Genomic DNA, 21,516 nt, shown 5'->3' with positions numbered 1-21,516 from the left:
TGCCTGGGGGATGGCCAGATGGAGGCCCCTGGTGTACCGGCGGAAAGTGGACACAGCAACACACTGCTCTGTCACATGCTCCAATAAATGAGCTGACCTGAATTTAGTATCTCTACTTGGTTTCCTTTAAACAATGAAATTGGTCTCAGCAGTGATAAAGACAGCATAGCATTAACATGGCTCAACAGGCCATATGAAGGAATTGAAGAATGTGAATCTCCCATTCATCATCCCTGAAAATATTATCTATTCAGATATTAGACCCCTTCCAGTTGACAAAAATCTGAGATTACACCCTTCTGGGGAATCCATAAAGTATATACCCTTCAAAATAAATTTTAACTCAACCCCCAACCCCACCCAATGCACTTTAAATTGAATCTGCATAATATGACAACATAGCAATTGTTATACACCCCCTCACCCCATCACCCTCTTCCTCTTCCTCCTTTCTCCCCTTCAGGGGCAGATTCATGAATTTCAAGATGGGCAGGGTGGGGGGATGGGTGCACCAGGCCATAGTGCCGAATGGAGGGGGTGGAGGGGGGGTTGGGGGTCTACCCTCAGGAAATTTTAAGAAACATCGTCAGAAACAGCATTTCCTGCGTTCTTGGAAGTTTTCTGCAGTTCAATGCATTCCTCCGTGGCACAACAATTCAGCAGATTCGCAATGACTAATGGGCCAAAGTGGTGAACTTGCCCAGCCGATCCTCAGTTAAAAACGACCTGTGCACACCCATAGTGGGAAATGATGGCAATGACCAACTGTGTGCTGGGAGAAGCCCAGCACCGCCATGTGCCGAGGTTGCGAAGCTTAGGACAGGGGGTTCTCCCCACAAAAGAGATCAGATAGGACGGCAGATGTGAATTATTTTATTACTCGTAAATTATCATATTTTGGAATTGATGGCGCTTGTGTTTACAAATGAAAATGTCACCACACATCATGTGTGGATATGGGGAAGTCATGGTGTCTGTTCATGAGGGTCAGAGATGCCATTTGACTTTCTCCCATGTAATTTTGTCGGTAGGTCTTCAGGCACTGCAGGCAAAAAAATGAACCTTCAGCCTCACTTGAGCTTTCAGGGAAGGTGCATCCAATATGGAGTAGGACTTTATCGATGAAATTTTGTCTCCATATTATACCACACAGAAACAATCCTGGAGGCCTACCCTGTTGTGCCTCATCTATATGTTCTAGTGTGGTGTGTCACACTGACAAACGAAAAGAAGTTGGTAATCTTCCTCTTTTTCGGATCTTTCATGACACTCATTCATTTTATCCAAAAGCAAAGTTTGTGATACGATGATAAAATCGATGCCACTGATCCCTACAGAGACAGCATTGACCAAGTGTGTAGGCTCTCAACATGATCGGGTGGATGAGTCCATAAACATGCTCTACGAGGGGTGTTGACAATGGCACGTGCATATCCTGGTCCTGGTACAGGATATGTGCATGCCATTGTCAACACTCCTTGTTGAGCGTGTTGGTGGATGACTCAACCGGATAGTGCTGAGCACCTGAGAATGCTTGTATCTTACTTATTGCAATAGTGGTTCTCAACTGATGGTCCATGGTCACTTTTTTGGTGGTCCACATGAACATTGTTCAAATTCACATGGTGTGAGCAGGCGCCACCGTCCATCTGTTTTAAGCCGTGTTCATAAGCATGCGGCGTGTCATCCATAGCATTGCCAGTTGCTCGTAACTTTAATCTGAGAGGGTTGCACTGCATATCATAATTCCACAATGTGATATTTGTTTCAAAGTCTTGGGGAATGACTCAATGAACCTGGCTAAACTGAAACTCCATCTCGAAAAGTGTCACCCCAACTTGTTTCAAAAGGATGAAGATTATTTTGAGTGGCGGTTATCAGCTCTGAAGTGGCAGCGCCTTAACCCAACAGGCGCATTCTACGAAAAGATAAACAATGCAATGCGTGTTTCCTACATTTTTACATACAAAGTTGCACAGGCCAAGAAGCTTCTTACCATTGTTGAGCAACTTGTGCTCCCCTGTGCTGAAGAGATGGTGTGGCTTGTATTTGGCAAGGGAGCAACAAAGAAGCTGAATTATATACCGTATCTGTCTCTAGTGGTACAGTATCAAGACGTATCAGTGAGATATCACAGAACATCAGTGAACAAGTTGTGGATGAAATAAAGAAGTCTCCATTGTTTGCCATTCAATTGGATGAATCAACTGACATCACATTGTGCTCTCAACTATTGGTGTTCACACAATACATGGTTGAAGGAGACTTGAAAGACAAGTTTCTATATTTGTAAGACTCTTGACACCACCCCAAAGGCTCAGGATGTGATGGAAATTGTTTACATTTTCTTTGAAGTACATGGTCTGAATTGGGTCAATCTTGTGGGTGTCACCACTCATGGTGCACCTGGCATGCTAGGCTCAAGATCGGATTGCTTAATTTATAGGGAAGCTTTGGCATCTAAAACATTGCCTGATCAACTGAACATCTTTTTCAAAGAGTCGGTGATGGTGGTGAATAACATCAAATCATTGGCTTTGAACAACAGGCTATTCAAAAGATTTTGCCCGGACATGGGTTCCGACTTTGATGTGTTGCTGTTCTCCACTTCTGTAGGGTGGTTGTCAGCAGGGAACGTTCTCAACAGAGTTTTTTTCAATTGAGAGAGGAGTTGGATTTATTTCTCCAGGCTCAAGGGAAAGAAGTATTCCGAAATATGCTGACAGTCACATTTAGAACTTACATGTGTTTCCTATTTTTGGAATGTTGAACAAACAATCTTCAGCTGCAAGGCAAAGGTCAAATCTGTTCTCTCACCAAAGCATCATCAAGGCTTTTCTTGACAAATTGTAACTCTGGATCATAATATTCGAAGGCAATAATTTGGTTTGATTTCCAAATGTAGTTGCCATGCTGGGGGGGGGGGGGGGAGGGGAGGAAGCCATTCTGACACAAATTCTCTATCAATTACGGAAACTACAGGGCAACTTCCAACGATACTTTCCGGAGGTTCACAGGACAAGGGATAGGTTTTCTTTCATCAGGAATCCGTTCACAATAGATCTTAATTGTTCCAGAGGATCAACAGGAGGAATTATTGAATGTGAAAAATGATTTTGAGGCTCAAGACGTGCACCAGGAGTCGACAATGGAGAAATTTGGGGTCAACATGACTGGGAGTTACCTAAATCTGTCAACGCATGCAGTCAGATTTATTTTGCCATTTGCATCAACTTATATATGTGAGACTGGATTTTCGTGTTTGTTGCACATTAAGTCCAAACAGAGGAATTGGCTTGCAGTGGAAAGAAATATGCGTTGTGCATTATCAATTACCGCTCCAAACATTGAAAAGCTTGTCATTGAGAAGAGAATCCAAAAATCTCTTTGTAAGAAACAAATTTCAAACCAAAATGTTTGTTGTCTACTCCTTTTTTTTATCGTCTCAAAAAGGAGGTTGTCCATGAAAATTTTTTGATGGGCCTGGTGGTCCATGGACTGAAACGAGTTGAGAACCACTGCACTACAACCTGACACACAGTGTACACACACGCATCACTGCTGAAAACAATGTGGTGGGCCCTGCATGGATTGACAGACTGTACATGTTGGCAAAATGGAAATGAGAGGTTTTATTTCCATAATTTGTGGATAAAAATTAGGGTGAAAGTATCAGTTTGTGTAAAAGAGAAACTGAAACTTGTGCAAAATTCGAAGGGGCTGCGTGCACCGCCTGCCCTCCCCCCTCTAGATCCACACTTGCCCCTCTTCTCCTTTCTCCCCTCCACCCCTTTGTCTCCTCCCTCTCTTCTGTCTGTCTGTCTCTCTGTCTGTCTCTCCTCTCTTCTCCCTCACCTCCCCTTCCTCCTCACCCTCACTCCTCATCTATCCCTTTCCCCTTTTCCTCGCCTCCAACCCACTTCCTCCCCTGTATTCCTGTCAGCGAAGTGACAGGTAGTATTTCCTGGTACAAAATAAAATGTGTATAGTTTGCAGGGTATAAACAGACCTATCCAAGGCCTTAATATGTACACCCCTCCCCCATAAAAGTACCGGACACTGGATCATCCATTAATGGCACACACAATTCTGAGACAATGATAAGATCTTGCTATTTCTCTGACTTTGTAACAACACTGGCTTAAATAATTTTCCAGAAATTCAGTTCTGTATTTTAATATATTCAGAACGAATATTTACACTTCGTTTTCGAATTTAGACCGATGTTCACAATAAGCTTGTTCTTCTTCGCAACATACCTTTTAGGTTTTTTGGTGGTTGCCATTTTTCGCCAGACATAAGAATGTGAAATGCAGGTCTGACATCTTGTGTGTCTTGATGACCACATCGGCACTTTAAGTGAACAAAACGAACATCAAATGTCTGCACAGCAGCCATGACTTCAGTGGTCAGGTTGGGAATGTCTATCCAGGGTCCATTTTCAGACTTTGAAAAAGACACCATTGATGTGTTGGCAAGTAGGTTGTGCAATGTTTTCTTTTAATATCGACCAGACTTTTTGACCCCTTACCTGAAGTAAACAGCTGCTGTTTTTCTCTGTTGAGACCACAGCATTCAACAATGGCACAGAGTAATGCCATGCAGAGTGCTTCACAACGGACATAAAATGGCCACCGGAAGTCGGCCATCACAAAAAGAAATAATTGGGGCTCAGTAGGAATTATTGGAGTTGATCGGGTTACCGGACGCTCAACATTTCTTTTTTAGACCTTATTCAATTTCAGGGAATTACAGCAGAGTTAATGATGTTTATTTATCAATGGAATAATGAAGTCTTTTATCAATCAACCCTAATCTGGACACCCCTCCCCTAACCCCAAAGCCTTCTGGCTGGATATGTACCTGAAGCGCAGAGATTCTCTCATCATCACCAATATTGGTATTGACGCAGAATTGACTGCTGGATCACAACTGGTGTGTGCCACAAACCTGATTGTTTCGTTGGGTCGACTTCATCGCTCTTTGAAGACAGGTCTGCTTACCCCAGCATACAGTGTTGGCCTGTCTCACAGACATGCCGCTGGTTTTCGGTGAGTGCCTTATGCTGTTCCTGCTGCCTTTGATTCTTTTTTTCTTCATCATTACATTGCATCCAATTGAGTATAATTGGCTGTTGTGTGTCTGTGTGTTTGTTTGTGTTTGACTTCCACACACTCCAATACCAGTGGATGGAATGAGTTCTAATTTATTTAGTGGTTACAGATATGATGTGCCATTGCAAGTTTTAGGCAGTAGAAATTGAGTAGTGGGGGTTCAGGAGAGGTGGGGGTACAAACTTATTTTGATGAAAAGTGATCACGATTTTCCAAGCACAATAGTTCATTTAAATGATAATTAATTATTACAGAAACACCCACTTCCAGCAGCCTAGAGTAAGGGGTGGGGGGGGGGCATGACAGTGAGGGGAGATCGGGCAAATATATTTTGTGACGTGGCTAATAATCCCCCCTGTCTGCAGCAAGGGACAGTAAACCATTTGCACTGTGACACGGGTACAGGTGAAAATTGTAAATTTTCTCCCACCCCCCCTCGATAGGGGGGGATTGTTTTGTGTCCATGACCTAACCCTGGGTCTGCCAACACATATGCAATTTATTTTGTTATTCTCGTACAAGAACACAAACAAAACACTGTTTATTTATTACGTCATAAAAGGTGCCGTTCCTAGCGAGACTTAGATATACTTGCTCCATTAACTATACAGTGGCCTGCAAAAGTAATCACCCCCGATGAATTATGCCACATTTAGATGAATTACAAATTATGTAGAAACAACTTTTCCAAATGAACTTTTTTATTCATAACTGAGGAGATTAAACCAAATACTGTGATCGCTGATGGAGGTTACATGTCTGGAATACCTGCAAAAAACATGAACAAATCAAAATTCATTGGTTGCAAAAGTATTCATCCCCTGAGGTCAGTACTTGGTGGAATCACCTTTTGCAGCAATGACTGATACGAGTCTTTCTGCATAAGTTTCTACAAACTTTTGTTGTATCGTAAAGTACTCCAACAATGAGGAATTCAAAATTCTCCAATAGTTTTATTCAACCAAACATCTGAACGCACATTCCGTACCAATCCTTTTCACGACATACCCCCTGACCTCTCACCTGGAACACCTTCTCTCATTACCCCTCTGGCGTCCAGTCTATGCACCTCACCACATATCTCCCTTTCTTTAACCACATGCAGAAAGTAACTCAGTGGACAACAATAATATCAATTAACATGAAGTTGAAATGTAGTAATTTCCACAGCATGGATTAACAAATATTAGATTTGTACAACAAAATTTAAATATGCATTTCAATAAAATTGACGTTATCAAAGCTTCTCGACTTGCACTACTCAGGGGATTACACAGGGTCAGTCAACCGAACACAGCCAACCAACTCGGGCTTGTAAGAATGTACATAGTACAACAACTGTTCCATGTGCCTCTGCAATTGGTTACCATTTACTGAATAAACCTCAGTGTGCAGAGCAATATCATATTGGATGGTTTAAAATCCTGAGTAGAGGACGCAGTTTAGCACACCTTCATGCAATGCAAGCCACATTCATCAGGTCAACCAATCATATTCTTTATAGACAGATATAAGTTGTCTGAACTTTGTATCTATTTTGACTATGATGGCGTAACTGTGTGACAACTGTACCACAGTCAATGTTGAGTCATCATGAAAACCACCTGTCCCCCTTCCAGCCCTTAGCTAATTATCATTATGTTTCCACCTGGTACTTTGGTGATTCATTTCCGCCTCATCATTATTCATGATGCTCTATGATTCCACCAATCAGGTAATCCCATTCTTTCTTTCTCTCAACAAATCAACGTTGAGTACATTACATTGTAACTTTATAAATCAGAGTTTGGTGCTTCTTCTTCATCTGCTTGTGGTTTTATCCTGAGGGAGTGCAAGTTGAAAAGCTCTGATAATCTCAATTTTATTGAAAAGCAGGGATTAACGATAAAACAAGTAGTAATGAACATGGCAACAGTTTAAATTAGCTTCTTTTTTTTCTCAAAGGACTTTACATTACATCATCACATAATCTTGAGTCCAGACTGGATAGTCGGGTCAAAATACCACCTGACCCACAACAAATTGCAACAAAAGGTTTTTCAGTGGTTTTCATTCCTACTGGATACACTGATCAATCAAAATGTCTACCAAAATCTGACATCCGGAAATGGGTTAAAACAGTCGTTTTCAAGATGGTCACCACCGGGCTTTGAAATAACTAAACCAGCTATAACTTCTTCAATAATTGTGATAAAAACATAATTGTTGGTTCTGGTCCATGGTTTTAATGGATCAGCAATCCAATGGTGTCAATAAAATTTAGATGTTATCAGTATTTAACATGAAATCCAAGATGGCGGCAAGATGGCGAACTTCCGGTTCCGGTTTTGGAGCGATGAGAGGTCTCCTTCGGGGCTCCCTGCTGACGTTCTCAAAGTTAAGTTTCCGGTCATTATTTGTCCCATTTTAACTGTTTAATTTTCTCACCTACATGTTACTGTGTTCCTAGTTCGGTTTTGTTTCAAAAATCGTGCTATTTTGTTAGTATTTTTGTCGACGTTCTTACCTGGTGTTTGAGACCTAGGCCTTGGCCTAGGCTTGAGGCCTTCCGGTTCCACTCGGTGTTCGATCGTTTTTTTTGTTTGTTTGTTTTTTCTCCCCATTACCTTCAATTTTCATCCTCCCCACTTTCCAAACATCCCCCATTCTCCCAACTAATCTCTTTCTTATCTCAAAACAAAAAAAAATAAAAAAATAAAAATAAAAAAATACCCAACAACAACAACAACAACACGCTCACCTTCTCCCGATTCTGCTTCTTCTTCCTCCTCTTAACTTCCTCCTCGTCTTCTTCCTCAATTTTTTTCTACACTTCCATGACCTAATCTGTTGAACTCTCTCAAACATTAATATTAACAACAAAACGATCTTATAATGCTTCATCTTCCTCTCTCACACATGTGGTACTCCTTACTGTTTCATAATGCACTACTCTTCTGCTATTATAACAGACTGCTCTCATTTCGAGCTCTCCTTCATTCCTTGCCTAAAAAATCCAACTATTACAGCACTTCTCTCCATTCGCTGAATTCGCCTTCATTGCATCCATCAAGAATTGTGTTAAATCGCATCTCTGACCTAAAACTTTTAAAAACCACAGTTTGCCATGGATGTTCGCTTTCCATCAACCATTCTTTTTTTCCAACTTCAGTGCCAACTCAACCCCCTCACCCCTCACTCTCACTGTCAAAGCAACCATCCCACTCTTCTCCCTCCAAGCCTCCCTCTTACCTCTCTCAAAAATTCCCCCCTCACCTTTCTCCCACCTTTCATCCCCCTCACTCATCCTTCTCAAAGTTTCCCCCCCCCCTCATCCACCAAGCTGCCTCCCTCCACTGCCCTCTCACCTCCTTCTCTTCACTCCACCTCCTCAAATCCTCAACTGCCTTCTTCCTTGTCTCTTGTCCCCCCTCTTCCCCAGCACCACAGAGCCTTTCTCCTCCTCGTTCGGCCCCTCCCCTCGCTATTCTGCAATACCCCACACTCTTTCAACAACCCTCCTTACCTCCACCCCTCGTCCCTTGTCCTAGACTCCCCTCCCCCTCCACCTCCTGCACCCAAAGCCTCCTCCCCTACCTCTTCATTAAAAGTGTGGACCTCAAATATCCGGGGCCTTCGCTCAAATGTTTCAGATCTTTCCATACAGGTTGCCACTGACAAACCAGACATTATCTGCCTAACAGAAACTTTCCTCTCCCAAGACGTGTCTGACTCCCAAGTATCTCTCCCCGGTTACTCCCTCTTACGGTATGACAGACCTGAGCCTCGTCCTGGTGGTGGTATTGCTCTCTTCATCAAAGACTCTATTCCTCACTCTCCATGCACTGCTCTCACTCCCCCACACCTCCAGGAATACCTCTGGCTTCAGCTTCTCCTCCACTCCCACCTCATGTTTATATGTGTACTGTACCGTCCACCGAACAGTGATGACTCCATCTACACCTCACTATCCGAAAACATGGACCAACTTCTATCTTCTCATCCAAACTCTCTCTTCCTCTTATGTGGTGACTTCAATTGTCATCACGCCAGTTGGCTAGGTGTGGGTACCTCTCTCACCTGCCATGGCACCTCAGCAAAAGCTTTCTGCGACTCATTAGGACTGACTCAATCGGTCAACTTCCCGACCCGGATCTCAACCAATGGTACTCCATCTCTTCTGGATCTGATTTTGACAAATTTCCCTGACAATATCTGCTGCTCTTCCTTTGTTCCAATTGGTTCTTCTCTGCACTCTACACATTTGCTTCTTGAAGGTTTCCCATTTGTCTGATGCTGATTGTCCTACTGTTGGATTCTCCCAATCTACCTCTCCCAACTCTCTCCTCATACCCTCAAGGTTTGCCTTGCTGAAATCTAATAGCCTTACCCTACTATCCTGAACTCTAACCCTTAACAGAATATTTGCACACACAATGTTGTGGTCTTCTGCTCATAAATGCTCCCCTACCTCAACCTCCTCCACCATATTGGGATCATTACTTAAAAGGAGGTCCAACACTGCACTCCCCCTCATGGATTTATCTACAAACTGGGTTAAAAAGCAATCCTGACTAAAACTATGAAATCCTCATCTACTCTGCCCTTTCCCTGTTCCTGGACCCAATCTATCCCTGGCAAGTTAAAATACCGCATTATCAATACTCTTCCCTTACCACATGCCCTTTTGAATTCTTCATGTACTCCTCCTTCCTCCACTTCCTTCATATCACACCCAGAGCCCTATAAAAGCATCCTACCAGTATCTTACTGTTTTTACAATCTCTAATCTCTATCCATACAGAATCCTCAACATCAATTCCCGCTCCTTGATGTCACCCCTTTCTCTTGATGCAATGCTCTCCTTTACCCAGATTGCTCTTCCTCCTATTCTCTCCTTCCGATCACACCAATACACCTTGTAGCCTTCCAATCCTGTCCTCCAGTTCCTGTCCTCTCCTCCTTAAACAATGTCTCACTCACTGCAACTATATTGTACTCCTCGCTATCTACTTTGGCTTCAAGCTATTCCATCCTATTATTTAAATTTCTGGCATTGCTGTAAAATATATTGAACTTTTCCCTTCCTGAAATTCTATTTTCTTGCCTGTCCTTACTCATCACAATAACATCATCTGTTCCTTCCTTAATACCTTCTCCTCCCTCCACTAACCTAAAAAAAAGAAGCCTGAATTCCTTCCTCAATTCGCACTGCAAACTTTGCTACCCCCTTTCTATTTAGCATACGGCCATCATCCAGGAAACACTCCCTTTATCCCCTAAATGCTTCCCACTGCTTCTTAAATGTAAAACCTTCCTCCCTGCACCATTCTTCCACCCATTGGTTGACATCTATCTCTCTGCTCATAATTTCTGTCATTTCCTTATCTTGGGAGAATCCCAGAAAACATTACCTTTTGTTTTCCCTTTGTTTTCGACTGTGTACCTTACTTTGCTTAAAAAAATCCTTTCTTTTCAGCCACTTACCCAATATCCTGGGTCTATTTTTCAAAACCTCTGAATAAACTTTCCCTTTATCATTCGCTCCTTTGTGTCCCACAACTAACTTCTTCCGGCCATTACCCGGTGCAATATCGCTTACCCTTCCTTCAATGTCCCTAACTCCTGTTCCTTCAAAACTGCACAAAATTATATGTCGACGATCCATCCTGCAGAATGAAGAATCTCCACATTTACTCGTCTCATCAACCACAAAAACCGTCTCTCAGAACCCATTTCTCCCAATTTATATTGCTGCACTGACACCACTCCCTACATCCGCTGTACCACCACTGTCTGCACCTGCTGCACCTCCACCACTGCCTTCACCCACTGCACCTCTACCACTGCCTGCACCTGTTGCAAATCCACCACTGTCTGCATGCACTGCACCGTCACCACTGCCTACTCCCGCTGCACCTCCACCACTGCCTGCATATGCTGCACCACCACCACTGCCTGTCCCCGCTGCACTGTCACCACTGCCTGCCTCTGCTGTACCTCCACTACTTCCTGCCCACCGAAAACAAATGACAATTGAAGAGCAAATAAACTGACAAGGGGGAAGATTGCATGATTCCAATTAGGCATACTACTTTCATGTAAAATATATTTTTGGGGGTTTGGGGGGAGGCCAGATATGTTCTAATTGATCAGGCATTGCATTGCAGAGGTATGTGCTCTACCAAGTGCCTTTCGAGTATCGACGTGTGTTTACTGTTGCCGCCAATACACACACTATCTAGGTGTGTTTTTTTGTCATTTCAATCTCCTCATAGATGTCAAATGACCCCATCTATTTGATGTGTTGACACAGCTTAGTGCTCTCGCTAAAGCATCCACTGTTTCATCACTGAATATCACATGTCTTCCATCCATGCCCATGTGCCCTTTTCAGAAAGTACTTTATGAGTTCCCATCCATAAGGTGCCCATCGGTGACAATCCAGCCCATGAAACACCAGATCACAGTCGTGTCAAAAGGGAGGCTTTGCCACAGTAATGTCTCCCATTTCTCAGTTGCAATATTCGCTCACTTATGCTCACTCATATTTCTCCTTTTCAAACGAGTACACATTACTTCGTTATAACACTCCCCTTTGACACAACTCCCCCTGCCGGTGGCTGGGCTTCGCCCCTTTTATTTGCTATACATACAGATTAATACAGATAATGGTGTTATGATGAATCTCACATAATTTTTTGATAAATAAATATGAGCAGTAAAGTGCTAGCTGCGGTATATGTTCATCAAATCAATCTTAATAAACTATCATCTTGTATTCAAAATCAAAAGCCTTGTACAATTAACTTTTATACAATTCATAGAAAAGGAGAAGTAAGAATTGATGTTTTGCTCACAAATGAACAGGTGAAAAATCTTTAACGAAACTGGCTCACTTAAAATTAAAATAGCAAAACCATTGTTGAAGAAATATTCAATAAGAGAGATGAGTGGAGGTTTTCTCCCATTTCTCATTCCTTTATTTTCTGGTTTAAGTGTGGCTGGAGCATTGACGGGTGGTATTTCAACAGCGGTGAAACTGCCAATGAAAGGAAGGCTCAACTCCGGGCTCAAAAAGAATTGGAAAGACATAACAAAGAGTTGGAGAAACAAATTCGTGGATGTGGTGTAATTGTAGATTTTGCTGAAAAACTTGAACGCCTACCTGAGAAAGCGAGATTGTTGGTTGGAAGTATTTTCTTCTATCGCACAAGCAGGTGTAAAATTAACTAAAAGGGGTAATGGATTATATATTTTTCATAAATAAATGAGCATTGATGAGTAGTTTAAAGAATTTGGAAAGAATTCATCAAATTTAGAACTTGTCAAATATTGTAAGAAATTAAAAATTCATAAAGTGGTTATTTGTATGACAGATGAGTTAACAAACCTGTCTAAATCTACAAAGAATATTGTTATGAATTTAAGAGATAATAATGGAAACAGTTCTCATTGGGTTTGTATTTATAATAATCAGGTTAAATATTATTTTGATAGTTATGGTCTTCCGCCACCCGTTGAAGTCATAAAATTATTGCATAATGGTGTTGATGAAACATTTCAAGTCCAGGAATTAAATTCCAAGTGTTGTGGTCAATTATGTCTCTATGTTTCCTAACCTTTCCATTACCTCATCTGATGAAAACTCTCTCAAACCATAATAATAACAATAATAATAATAAAAACGATCCAGCATAATTCTTCATCTTCCTCTTTCACACGTGTGGTACTCATGACTGTATCGTAATGCAACACTCCTCCTCTTCTTCCAAAAGTAAATAATATGCATCAACTTCTTCACTCTCTCCTCTTACAATGTATAGGGAAGTATCCACTCTCTCAGACTTTATAGTTTCCTTTTGAGCACTCAGGTCAATCGAATAGATTGTATACAAACTTTTAAATGCTGTCATATCCAAAATGGGTTATTTATTTCCATTGCTTTCACACACCTACCTTTTGGTAAGACTTGTATGCTTCAGAATAATCATTTTTTTAACCAATTAATTTCCAATTTATCTCGTGGATAAATTGTTCCATCTCGAGAAACGCGAAGTTGTTTAACCTTAACATTATCACTCTCCGCATTATTCTTATCAGTAGCAGTATCACCATCTGGTTTTTAGATCCTCGTGGAGGATCTCTAAGTCTTAATCGCGTTGTTGTTCTTGTGGACTTTTTTGTTTCACAGCCTCCAGTTTTCTTCGAAACTTCCTGAAACTTGGCGTACATATGTAAAAATACCCTGCACAGACAGTAACGTTCTCCGATTTTGAAAATTCCTCCTAGAAAATAGTTATGATGTCGAAATATCTCCGCTAATGGAAATCGCCTAAAAAATTATCTTCGAAACTAGGCAAGCTTTTTGAATTGTGTTCGCAGGAATCGAACAGGGTATTAGCAGAGATGAATTCTCACACATATGATGCATCACTATGACGTCATATCAATTTTTATGACGTCATTCCTATTTTTTGAAATTTTTGTTTTTGTTTCATTTGTTTCACAGCCTACAGTTTTCATCGAAACTTCCTGAAACTTGGCATATATATGTAAAAATCCCTGCACAGACAGTAATCATCTCCGATTTTGAAAATTCCTCCTAGAAAAAAAAGCAATGACGTCAAAATATCTCCGCTAATGGAAATCGCCTAAAAATTATCTCAAAGAAGGCAAGCTTTTTTAATTATGTTTGCGGGAATCGAACAGGACATTGGCAGAGATGAATTACCGCACATGTGATACATCACTATGACATCATATCAATTTTTATGATGTCTCTCCTATTTTTTAACATTTTTTGTTTGACAACCCAGAATTTTTATCAAATCTTCGTGAAACTTGCCATGTATATACAGAAACCCCACGCACAGGCAGTAGCCATCTCCGATTTTGGAAATTCTTCCAAGAAAAAAGTTAACGTCATAATATCACCACTAATGGAAATCGCCAATACCATTATCTCGAAAACTAGTTTGTTTCACAGCCTGCAGTTTTCATCGAAACTTCCTGAAACTTGGCATATATATGTAAAAATACCCTTCGCAGACAGTAACCATCTCCGAATTTGAAAATTCCTCCCAGAAAAAAAGTTATGACATCAAAATATCTCCACTAATGGAAACCGCCTAAAAATTATCTCCGAAACTCGGCAAGCTTTTTGAATTATGTTTGTGGGAATCGAACAGGGCATTAGGAGAGATGAATTAATGCACATATGATATATCACTATGACGTCACATCAATTTTAATGACCATTCCTATTTTTTAACATTTTTTGTTTCACAACCCAGAGTTTTCATCGGATCTTCGTGAAACTTGCCATGTATATGCAGAAATCCCACACGCAGGCAGTAACCATCTCCAATTTTGGAAATTCTTCCAAGAAAAAAGTTGACGTCATGATTTTGCCGCTAATGGAAATCGCCGATACCATTATCTCCGAAACTAGGCAAGCTGTTTGAATTTTGTTTGCGGGAATCAAGCCGGGCATTAGCACCGATAATTTATCGCAAACCTAATACATCACAATGACGTCATATTCGTTTTATGACGCCATCATTAAGAGAATGAGGATCTTAGCTCATTGGAGTTTGTTTAAAAATGAGCCACAGATATCGTGGCTTTCCTTCCAGGACACCCGAATTCCACATGTAAGTGGTTTGGTTCAGTTTAACGTGTTGACATCTTATTTTAGGGTATGATTCATTGAGTGGTTTATTTGAGTTGTCTTCTATTCAACATCTCTTCTGTTCTATGATTAGGAGTATATTCACTAATATACCAACTCATTTCATCAATAACAAATTTATTCTGAGCTCCAAAAGCATTAGCAGCACCAAAAAGCAATCTATTTTCATTATCATTCCTTTGCAGTTGAAATCAAATTTTAAGTCCCCACAGAATTTTATCATAATCAGAAAATCCAAATATACCTTCAAGAGTAACTGCCACAGTAAAACTATTCCCTATTTTGTATCATCATTATACATTCCTTTTCTTTGACTACAACTGGGGTCTGTGTTTGTTCCCGTTGTCATATCAGGAATAAATCCTTCAACAGCGCACTTACCCATTCTATCACTAAATGAATATAGTGTAAATTTCATCATTTCAGATGTAGGTATGTGCTCTACCAAGTGCCCTTCTCGTGTGTTTTTTACGTGATTATTGCTCTGCCCACAACAGACTGCTCTCAATTCAACCTTTTCCTCAAACCTTGCATAAAAAATCCACCTTTTACAGCGTTTCTTCTCTCCATTCTTTTAATTCGCCTTTATTGCATCCATAAAGAAATTTTTTTAATCACATCTCTGACCTAAATTTTTTTAAAACCCAGTTTGCAATGAATGTTCGCATTCCATCAACCATTGTTGTTTTTTCCAACTTCAGTGTCAACTCACCCCTCTCACCCCTCCCTCTCAAAGCAAACATCACACTCTTCTACCTCCAAGCCTTCCTCTCACGTTTCTCCAAAACTCCCACCTCACCTTTCTCCCTCAAGGCCTCAACTCTACCCACTCACCTTTCTACCACCATTCACCCCCCCTCTCATCCACAAAGTTGTCTCCTTCCCCTGCGCTCTCACCTCCATCTCATCACTCCACCTACTTTAATCATCAACTGCCTTCTGCCCCTCTCTTGCCCTCCCCCTCTCCCCCAGCACCAGAGAGCCTTTTCTCCTCCTCAACTGGCACACACTCCGAGCTATTCTGCACCCCCCCACACTCTTTCAACAACTCTCCTTGCCTCCCCCCTCCTCCCTTGTCCTATCCTCCCCCTACCCTCCCATGCCCTGCACCCAAAGCCTCCTCCCCTCCCTCTTCATTAACAGTGTGGACCTCAAATATCTGGGGCCTTCGCTCAAACCTTACAAATCTTTCTATACAGGTTAACACTGACAAACGAGACATAATCTGTCTCAAGACGTCTCTGACTCCCAAGTATCTCTCCATAGTTACTCCCACCTCTGGAATGACAGACCTGATCCTCATCCTGGGGGAGGAGTTGCTCTCTTCATCAAAGACTCCATTCCTCAATCTCCATGCACAGCCCTCACTCCCCCACACCCCCAGGAATACCTCTGGCTTCGGCTTCCCCTCCACGCCCACCTCATGTTTATATGCATACTGCATCATCCACCAAAGAGTGGTGACTCCATTTACACCTCACAATCTCACCTCACTATCCGTCTCTGACTCCATTAAAAACCTCACGATACACCTCATTTATACCTCCCTTACTTGAAATGACCACACTGCTGATACCGCACGTGAAAAGGCCGAATGCCTAAACTTGGTGTTTGCATCGAAATCTTGTGCCCAAAACCCATCGCTTTCTGTACCCACCTTACCCAGTCACACACAACTTTCCCTGGACTCTGTGTCCTTTTCTCCTGACAATGTGGAGAGCTTGCTGTCAAACCTCGACTCAGATTCTGCAACTGGTCCAGTCGGCATCAGCCCACATGTCCTAAAAACCTGCTCCACTGCTCTCTGTTCTGCTCACCCTCTCATTTGCTCAAGGTCATCTCCCATCTCCTTGGAAATCAGCAAACATTACTGCCTTGAATAATAATGGTGCAAAAACAGATCCCTGCAACTACCGAACAATCAGCCTTCTACGAATCATCAGCAAGGTTATGGAATCCATCATCGCTTCAGACATTAAATCCTTCCTCTTCTCCAATGGCTTCATTTCCGATCATCAATTTGGTTTCAGACCAGGTCACTCTTCCCTGGATCCCTGCTGATTCTGCTCTCCCAACAATGGATGGAGGTCCTCAATGCCGGATATGAAATCAGAGCCATATCCCGAGACATATCGCATGCTTTTGACATGGTCTGGCACCCTGCCCTACTCACCAAACTCTCTTCCTATGTAATCCAAGGCCATCTCCATTCATGGCTCACAGACTTCCTCTCCTATCGCAGTCAACTTTTGGCCCTAAATGGAGATCTTTCATCCCCACTTCATGTCCAGTCTGTAGACCCTCAAGGCAGCGTTCTCGGCCCTGTACTTTTTCTGGTTTTCATCAATGATCTCTCCGACTCTAGAAAATCCTCTTTATCTCTTTGATGATGACTCCACCCTCTGTACCATCTGTCATCCCTCAGACCGGCAAGCAGCAGCTTCTTCGCTCAGAGCAGATCTGGGTAAAAACACAAACTGGTCCAACACGTGGAACATGTCTTTCAATCCGGATAAATCTCACGCTCTCACCTTGTCCCTCCAAAAGGACCATTTGGAAACCCTCCCCCCCCCCTCATCCACTTTCTCAACAATACTCTGGAAGAAAACCTTTGTTTCAAGCTTCTGGGTCTCACAATCTGCCACGATCTTTCCTGGGAAAGCTACATTTCCAACCTGTCCTCCAAAGCCATTCGCCGACTGGGAATCCTCCATCATGCAAAGTCCTACCTCGGCCCACCTGAGATCCTGACCACATACAACGCTTTCGTCCACAGCCTGTTGGAGTACTGCTCTCCCCTCTGGGCTGGTGCTCCTGCCTCCCACCTTTCTCGGCTTCACGCGAAGGAAACCATGGCATTTCGGATCATTGGCATCTCCCACAATGAGGCAGAGTCTTTGGGCCTCTCACTCTCATACCACAGGCAGGTCGGTGATCTTTCTGTCTTCTACTGTCTCCTCTCCGGTCTCGCCCCCCCCCCCCCCCGCTGTCTCTTTGATTTTTTTCCCCACCATATTTCCGCAGGGCGCTTAAGGTCCGCTAACAACCCCCTTCTGGTAAAACTACGAAAATCACGAATCACTACTGACCTTCACTCTTTCATTCCTCTTTCTCCCCATATTTGGAATAAATTCTCTCGCTCTTTTCAATCCCATTCTTCCCTCCAGACCTTCAAAGCAGCTGTTCACCACCACCTCTTATCGTCCCCCATCTAAATCCTCAATCTTTTCTACCCCCGTTAATCCACCCCAAACTCACCTCCAAATTCCCTGCTTTCCTTCCTGAAAGTCCCTCTAATGTCCATCTTGTGCACCCCGTGTTCCCTGCTCATCCCTCTCCCTTCCACAGATCTCCTAATGTCTTTGTTCCCCACTATTTTGTCCTTCCCACTTCCGCCCCTCTTGTCTCATGCCCCCCTTGCTGTGCGCTGTGTGCTCGCTCTCATACGAGCCTCGACAACGTATGCAAAATAAAATAAAATAAAAGTGTTATTTCAACTCAACAACATAAAAAAGTTTTATGATGTTATTTTTAATCTAATATCAATGACTTTTGTTGGAAAATATGGTTCTACCTTTGGTGTATTCCACTAACTGGATATTGATTTGTTAAATTATTATACAAAGGCACAGGCTGAATGACAGAAATGTAGTATAACAGAAGATATTAATATGAAAAATGCTCTTAAATTAATAAATTATTCAAGCCCTGCAGATGCCAATGACTTGGTGAGATTAAGTGATTTATCACAATGTATTTATTTAAATAAAACCACTGTGTATTCCAAAGATACAGAAATGTTGATTTTATCTCTGGGTCATACGGAATTTATAGTTCCAATTAAAATATAATTTGATAAGAAGGACGTATCGTTTGTATGAGAATACAACATTGGGGAGATGATGTGAATGATTTAGGGTATTATTTGTTCATTTAAAATAAACCAAGAAGACCTGAGGGAATTAAATCAGTCTCGTAAGGAGGAATATTATCCACTTGGTGTCGATAATGAGATTTGTGGGAGCACGATTAGCAAACAACAAATAAAACAAGTGGTGCCAGGCACAAAAAAGGCATAAAGTTATTTTGGGGATCAAATTTTAATTTGATACATCCTTAACCTGAATGTTGATTATAAGGAATAGAATAAGGAATATTTTAGTCTTAGTTTGAAGTCAATTAAACCATTTTTGACGAAGTTATGACCCTAAAATGATTTTGACCTTTTCGTGACTTGACCTTGATCTTTGACCTAATTGAACCCAAAAGTGAATGGGGTCGTCCGAGGTTCATTACCCACCTGTGGATACAAATTGTCAGTCTTTGAGCCAGCCGTTTTCCCGTAAAGTTGTATTTTCGTAACCATGTTTTAGTTTTAATGGAAAATTTGTAATTTTTACTGATGACCATGACCCCCAAAATTTCGGACCCAACTGATTTTCACAAATATGCATTTTTCACTATTGGAATGGGTAGGATTATGAGTGGCAAATAGAATAAGGCTCACTATAAGCTTAGTTTGAAATAAATCAGATCATTTTTAATGAAGTTATGAGCGAAAAACGATTTTGATCTTTTCGTGACCTTGACCTTGACCATTGATCCAATTGGACCCAAAAGTTAATGGGGTCGTCCAAGGTTCATTGCCCACCTGTGGATTAAATTTGAGAGTGTTTGCGAAAGCACGTTTTACCGTAAAGTTGCGAACAGACAGACAAACCGGTAGGCGGACATGGGCAGTCGACTACCCAATAGAACCTGATGCGATGAGTCCGTTCAATGGGGAATGACCTGAGGATTAAGCACAAGAAAATTCATGATTCCAACTTCAAGCGTTAATGCTGCAGATTGTTTTTTCATTAAAATACCCCCACATTTCGAGGTTTTTCTGCCGGTGCTCGGCAACGGAGGGGTCCATAGCAACGGTTCTCTCTCACACATAACTAGGACATACCATGAACCAAACATACCAGTTTCATGTATATTGGCTGCTCTTAGAGCACCCTTATTCTGGACATTTCTATGTGTCTGTCTGTCCGCGAAACTTTGGTCAAGCCTTGGGGCTAAACCACTCAATCGATTCCAATGAAATTTGGTAGGTAGGACCAATATTCCTGTAAATCGTGTGCTTTCGAATATGGGACCCCTAGCCCTAGCAACAGCATAGCAACGGCCCTTTAAAGTGGTCAAAAAAATCGAAAAAAATAATAAAAAATCGAAAAATCGAAGCTTAGAGTTCTGTGCACAATCTCTCTAGCTCCCTTCATGCCAATTTGCAGCCCGAACAAAAAATATTTGTCGGAGGAGATAGGTTTTGGGCGAGTACATGTCGAACATTTCACAAACGGTTAATTGCGAATATCTCTAAGAGAAAGAGTCTGATTTTGATGAAACTTGGGTGAAATGTGTACAATGTGGCGAGCATGTACTCAAAAATGAATGGTTGGTACGCACACCTCCGTTGCTTAGCAACAGCTAAAATACTTTATCATACATCATACACTTATTGTGGACTGCACAAAAAAATCAATACCTCCGAAACTGGACCTCCGAGGGACCTGTTTTTTTGTGCCCAAGGAGAATGTCTTACAGCATCATATAAAAAATAAAATCTTAAGCGAATAGATAAATGGAATTACCAGGAATGCCATTTGTGAGAGTCTCTTTGGAAACATGCCTGAAATTTCACAACGCGGGTTTCTGGGCGCAAACTAAGAGGGCTGTGATAATCATATTTATTGTGCTAAATTGATTGATAGCATGTACATGAATATTGGCTAGTCGCGTCGGCCAGCTTTCTATCCAGTGCGAGCAGCCATGTCGCCTACCGGCTTCTCTGACTCATACTCTCTGAGATATAATGAACTTCGTTTTTTTATTGTTTTCGACCAGGGTTCATTCAAAGTCTATCTTCTCCGACAGTTTTCATAGGATCCGGCTGGAAATTTTTGACAATATGGCTGAATGTACTGCCCACAGTCGCTCGTGGCCCGATTTTTGATTTTCGAAAAAATTAATGTTTTGTGATTTTTCAAATATTTCAAAGTCCCGTTGCTAGGCAACGGTGGTGTCCATAGCAACGGTTCTCATTTGCACACAACTCGGTCATGGTATGAACCTGCCAACCAAGTTTCATCGAAATCACCATTGTATTAACGGAGCACTGGACCGAACAGACATACATACAGACAGACAGACAGACAAACATATCGACGGAAATACTGATAATAAGTGTAGAAAAAAAAAATCTTTTTTTTTTTTTTCGACTACATCGATTACCCAACAAACACACAAACAAACCGGACGATTACAATATCCCGCTTCCTCCCTCCAGGGAGCGGGATAATAATTTTATAAGGTGAAAATCAATCACAGCTTTACCATAGTTTATATCATGAAAACACATGGAACAGGATTATATATAGTAAGTAAGGGAATACAAACTGATTTAACTGTGGGAAGATGGGGAGGAATGACCAGCCATCATCTTAATCTGTCAAATATTTCTGATACATAAATGACAGCAAGAAGGCTTCAAGAAAATTATCATTTCTGTATCCAAGCATACCTACAAGAAAAGGTATTCGGTATTTTAATAAATGTGTCCTACAACATAAGAATGCGGGATTTTCAATAAAATATTGGCTTTGTACTTATGTGAGGAAACCAACAACTTTGGATTTAACTAAAATGTTAAGTAATGAAAGAATCTTAAAGTTGAGAAAACAC

At 41.6% G+C, this 21,516-nt stretch overlaps 1 protein-coding gene across 8 annotated transcripts in view; it reads left to right on the top strand.

The window, feature by feature from the left end:
• The window catches only part of LOC147025338 (carnitine O-palmitoyltransferase 2, mitochondrial-like), a 138,984-nt gene that overhangs the window by 55,020 nt on the left and 62,448 nt on the right, over positions 1-21,516 (top strand). For all 8 annotated transcript variants that reach the window (XM_085886215.1, XM_085886219.1, XM_085886218.1 and 5 more), the window contains one exon: positions 4,844-5,051. In XM_085886215.1, the coding sequence (XP_085742341.1) occupies positions 4,844-5,051 (208 nt within the window). The remainder of the gene's footprint in view (positions 1-4,843; positions 5,052-21,516) is intronic.

The sequence above is a fragment of the Eptatretus burgeri genome, chromosome 6, assembly GCF_056783735.1.
Source record: "Eptatretus burgeri isolate ZD-2024b chromosome 6, Ebu_testis_v1, whole genome shotgun sequence".
Classification (NCBI taxonomy): Eukaryota; Metazoa; Chordata; class Myxini; order Myxiniformes; family Myxinidae; genus Eptatretus; species Eptatretus burgeri.
This window is presented reverse-complemented; position numbering and strand designations above follow the sequence as displayed.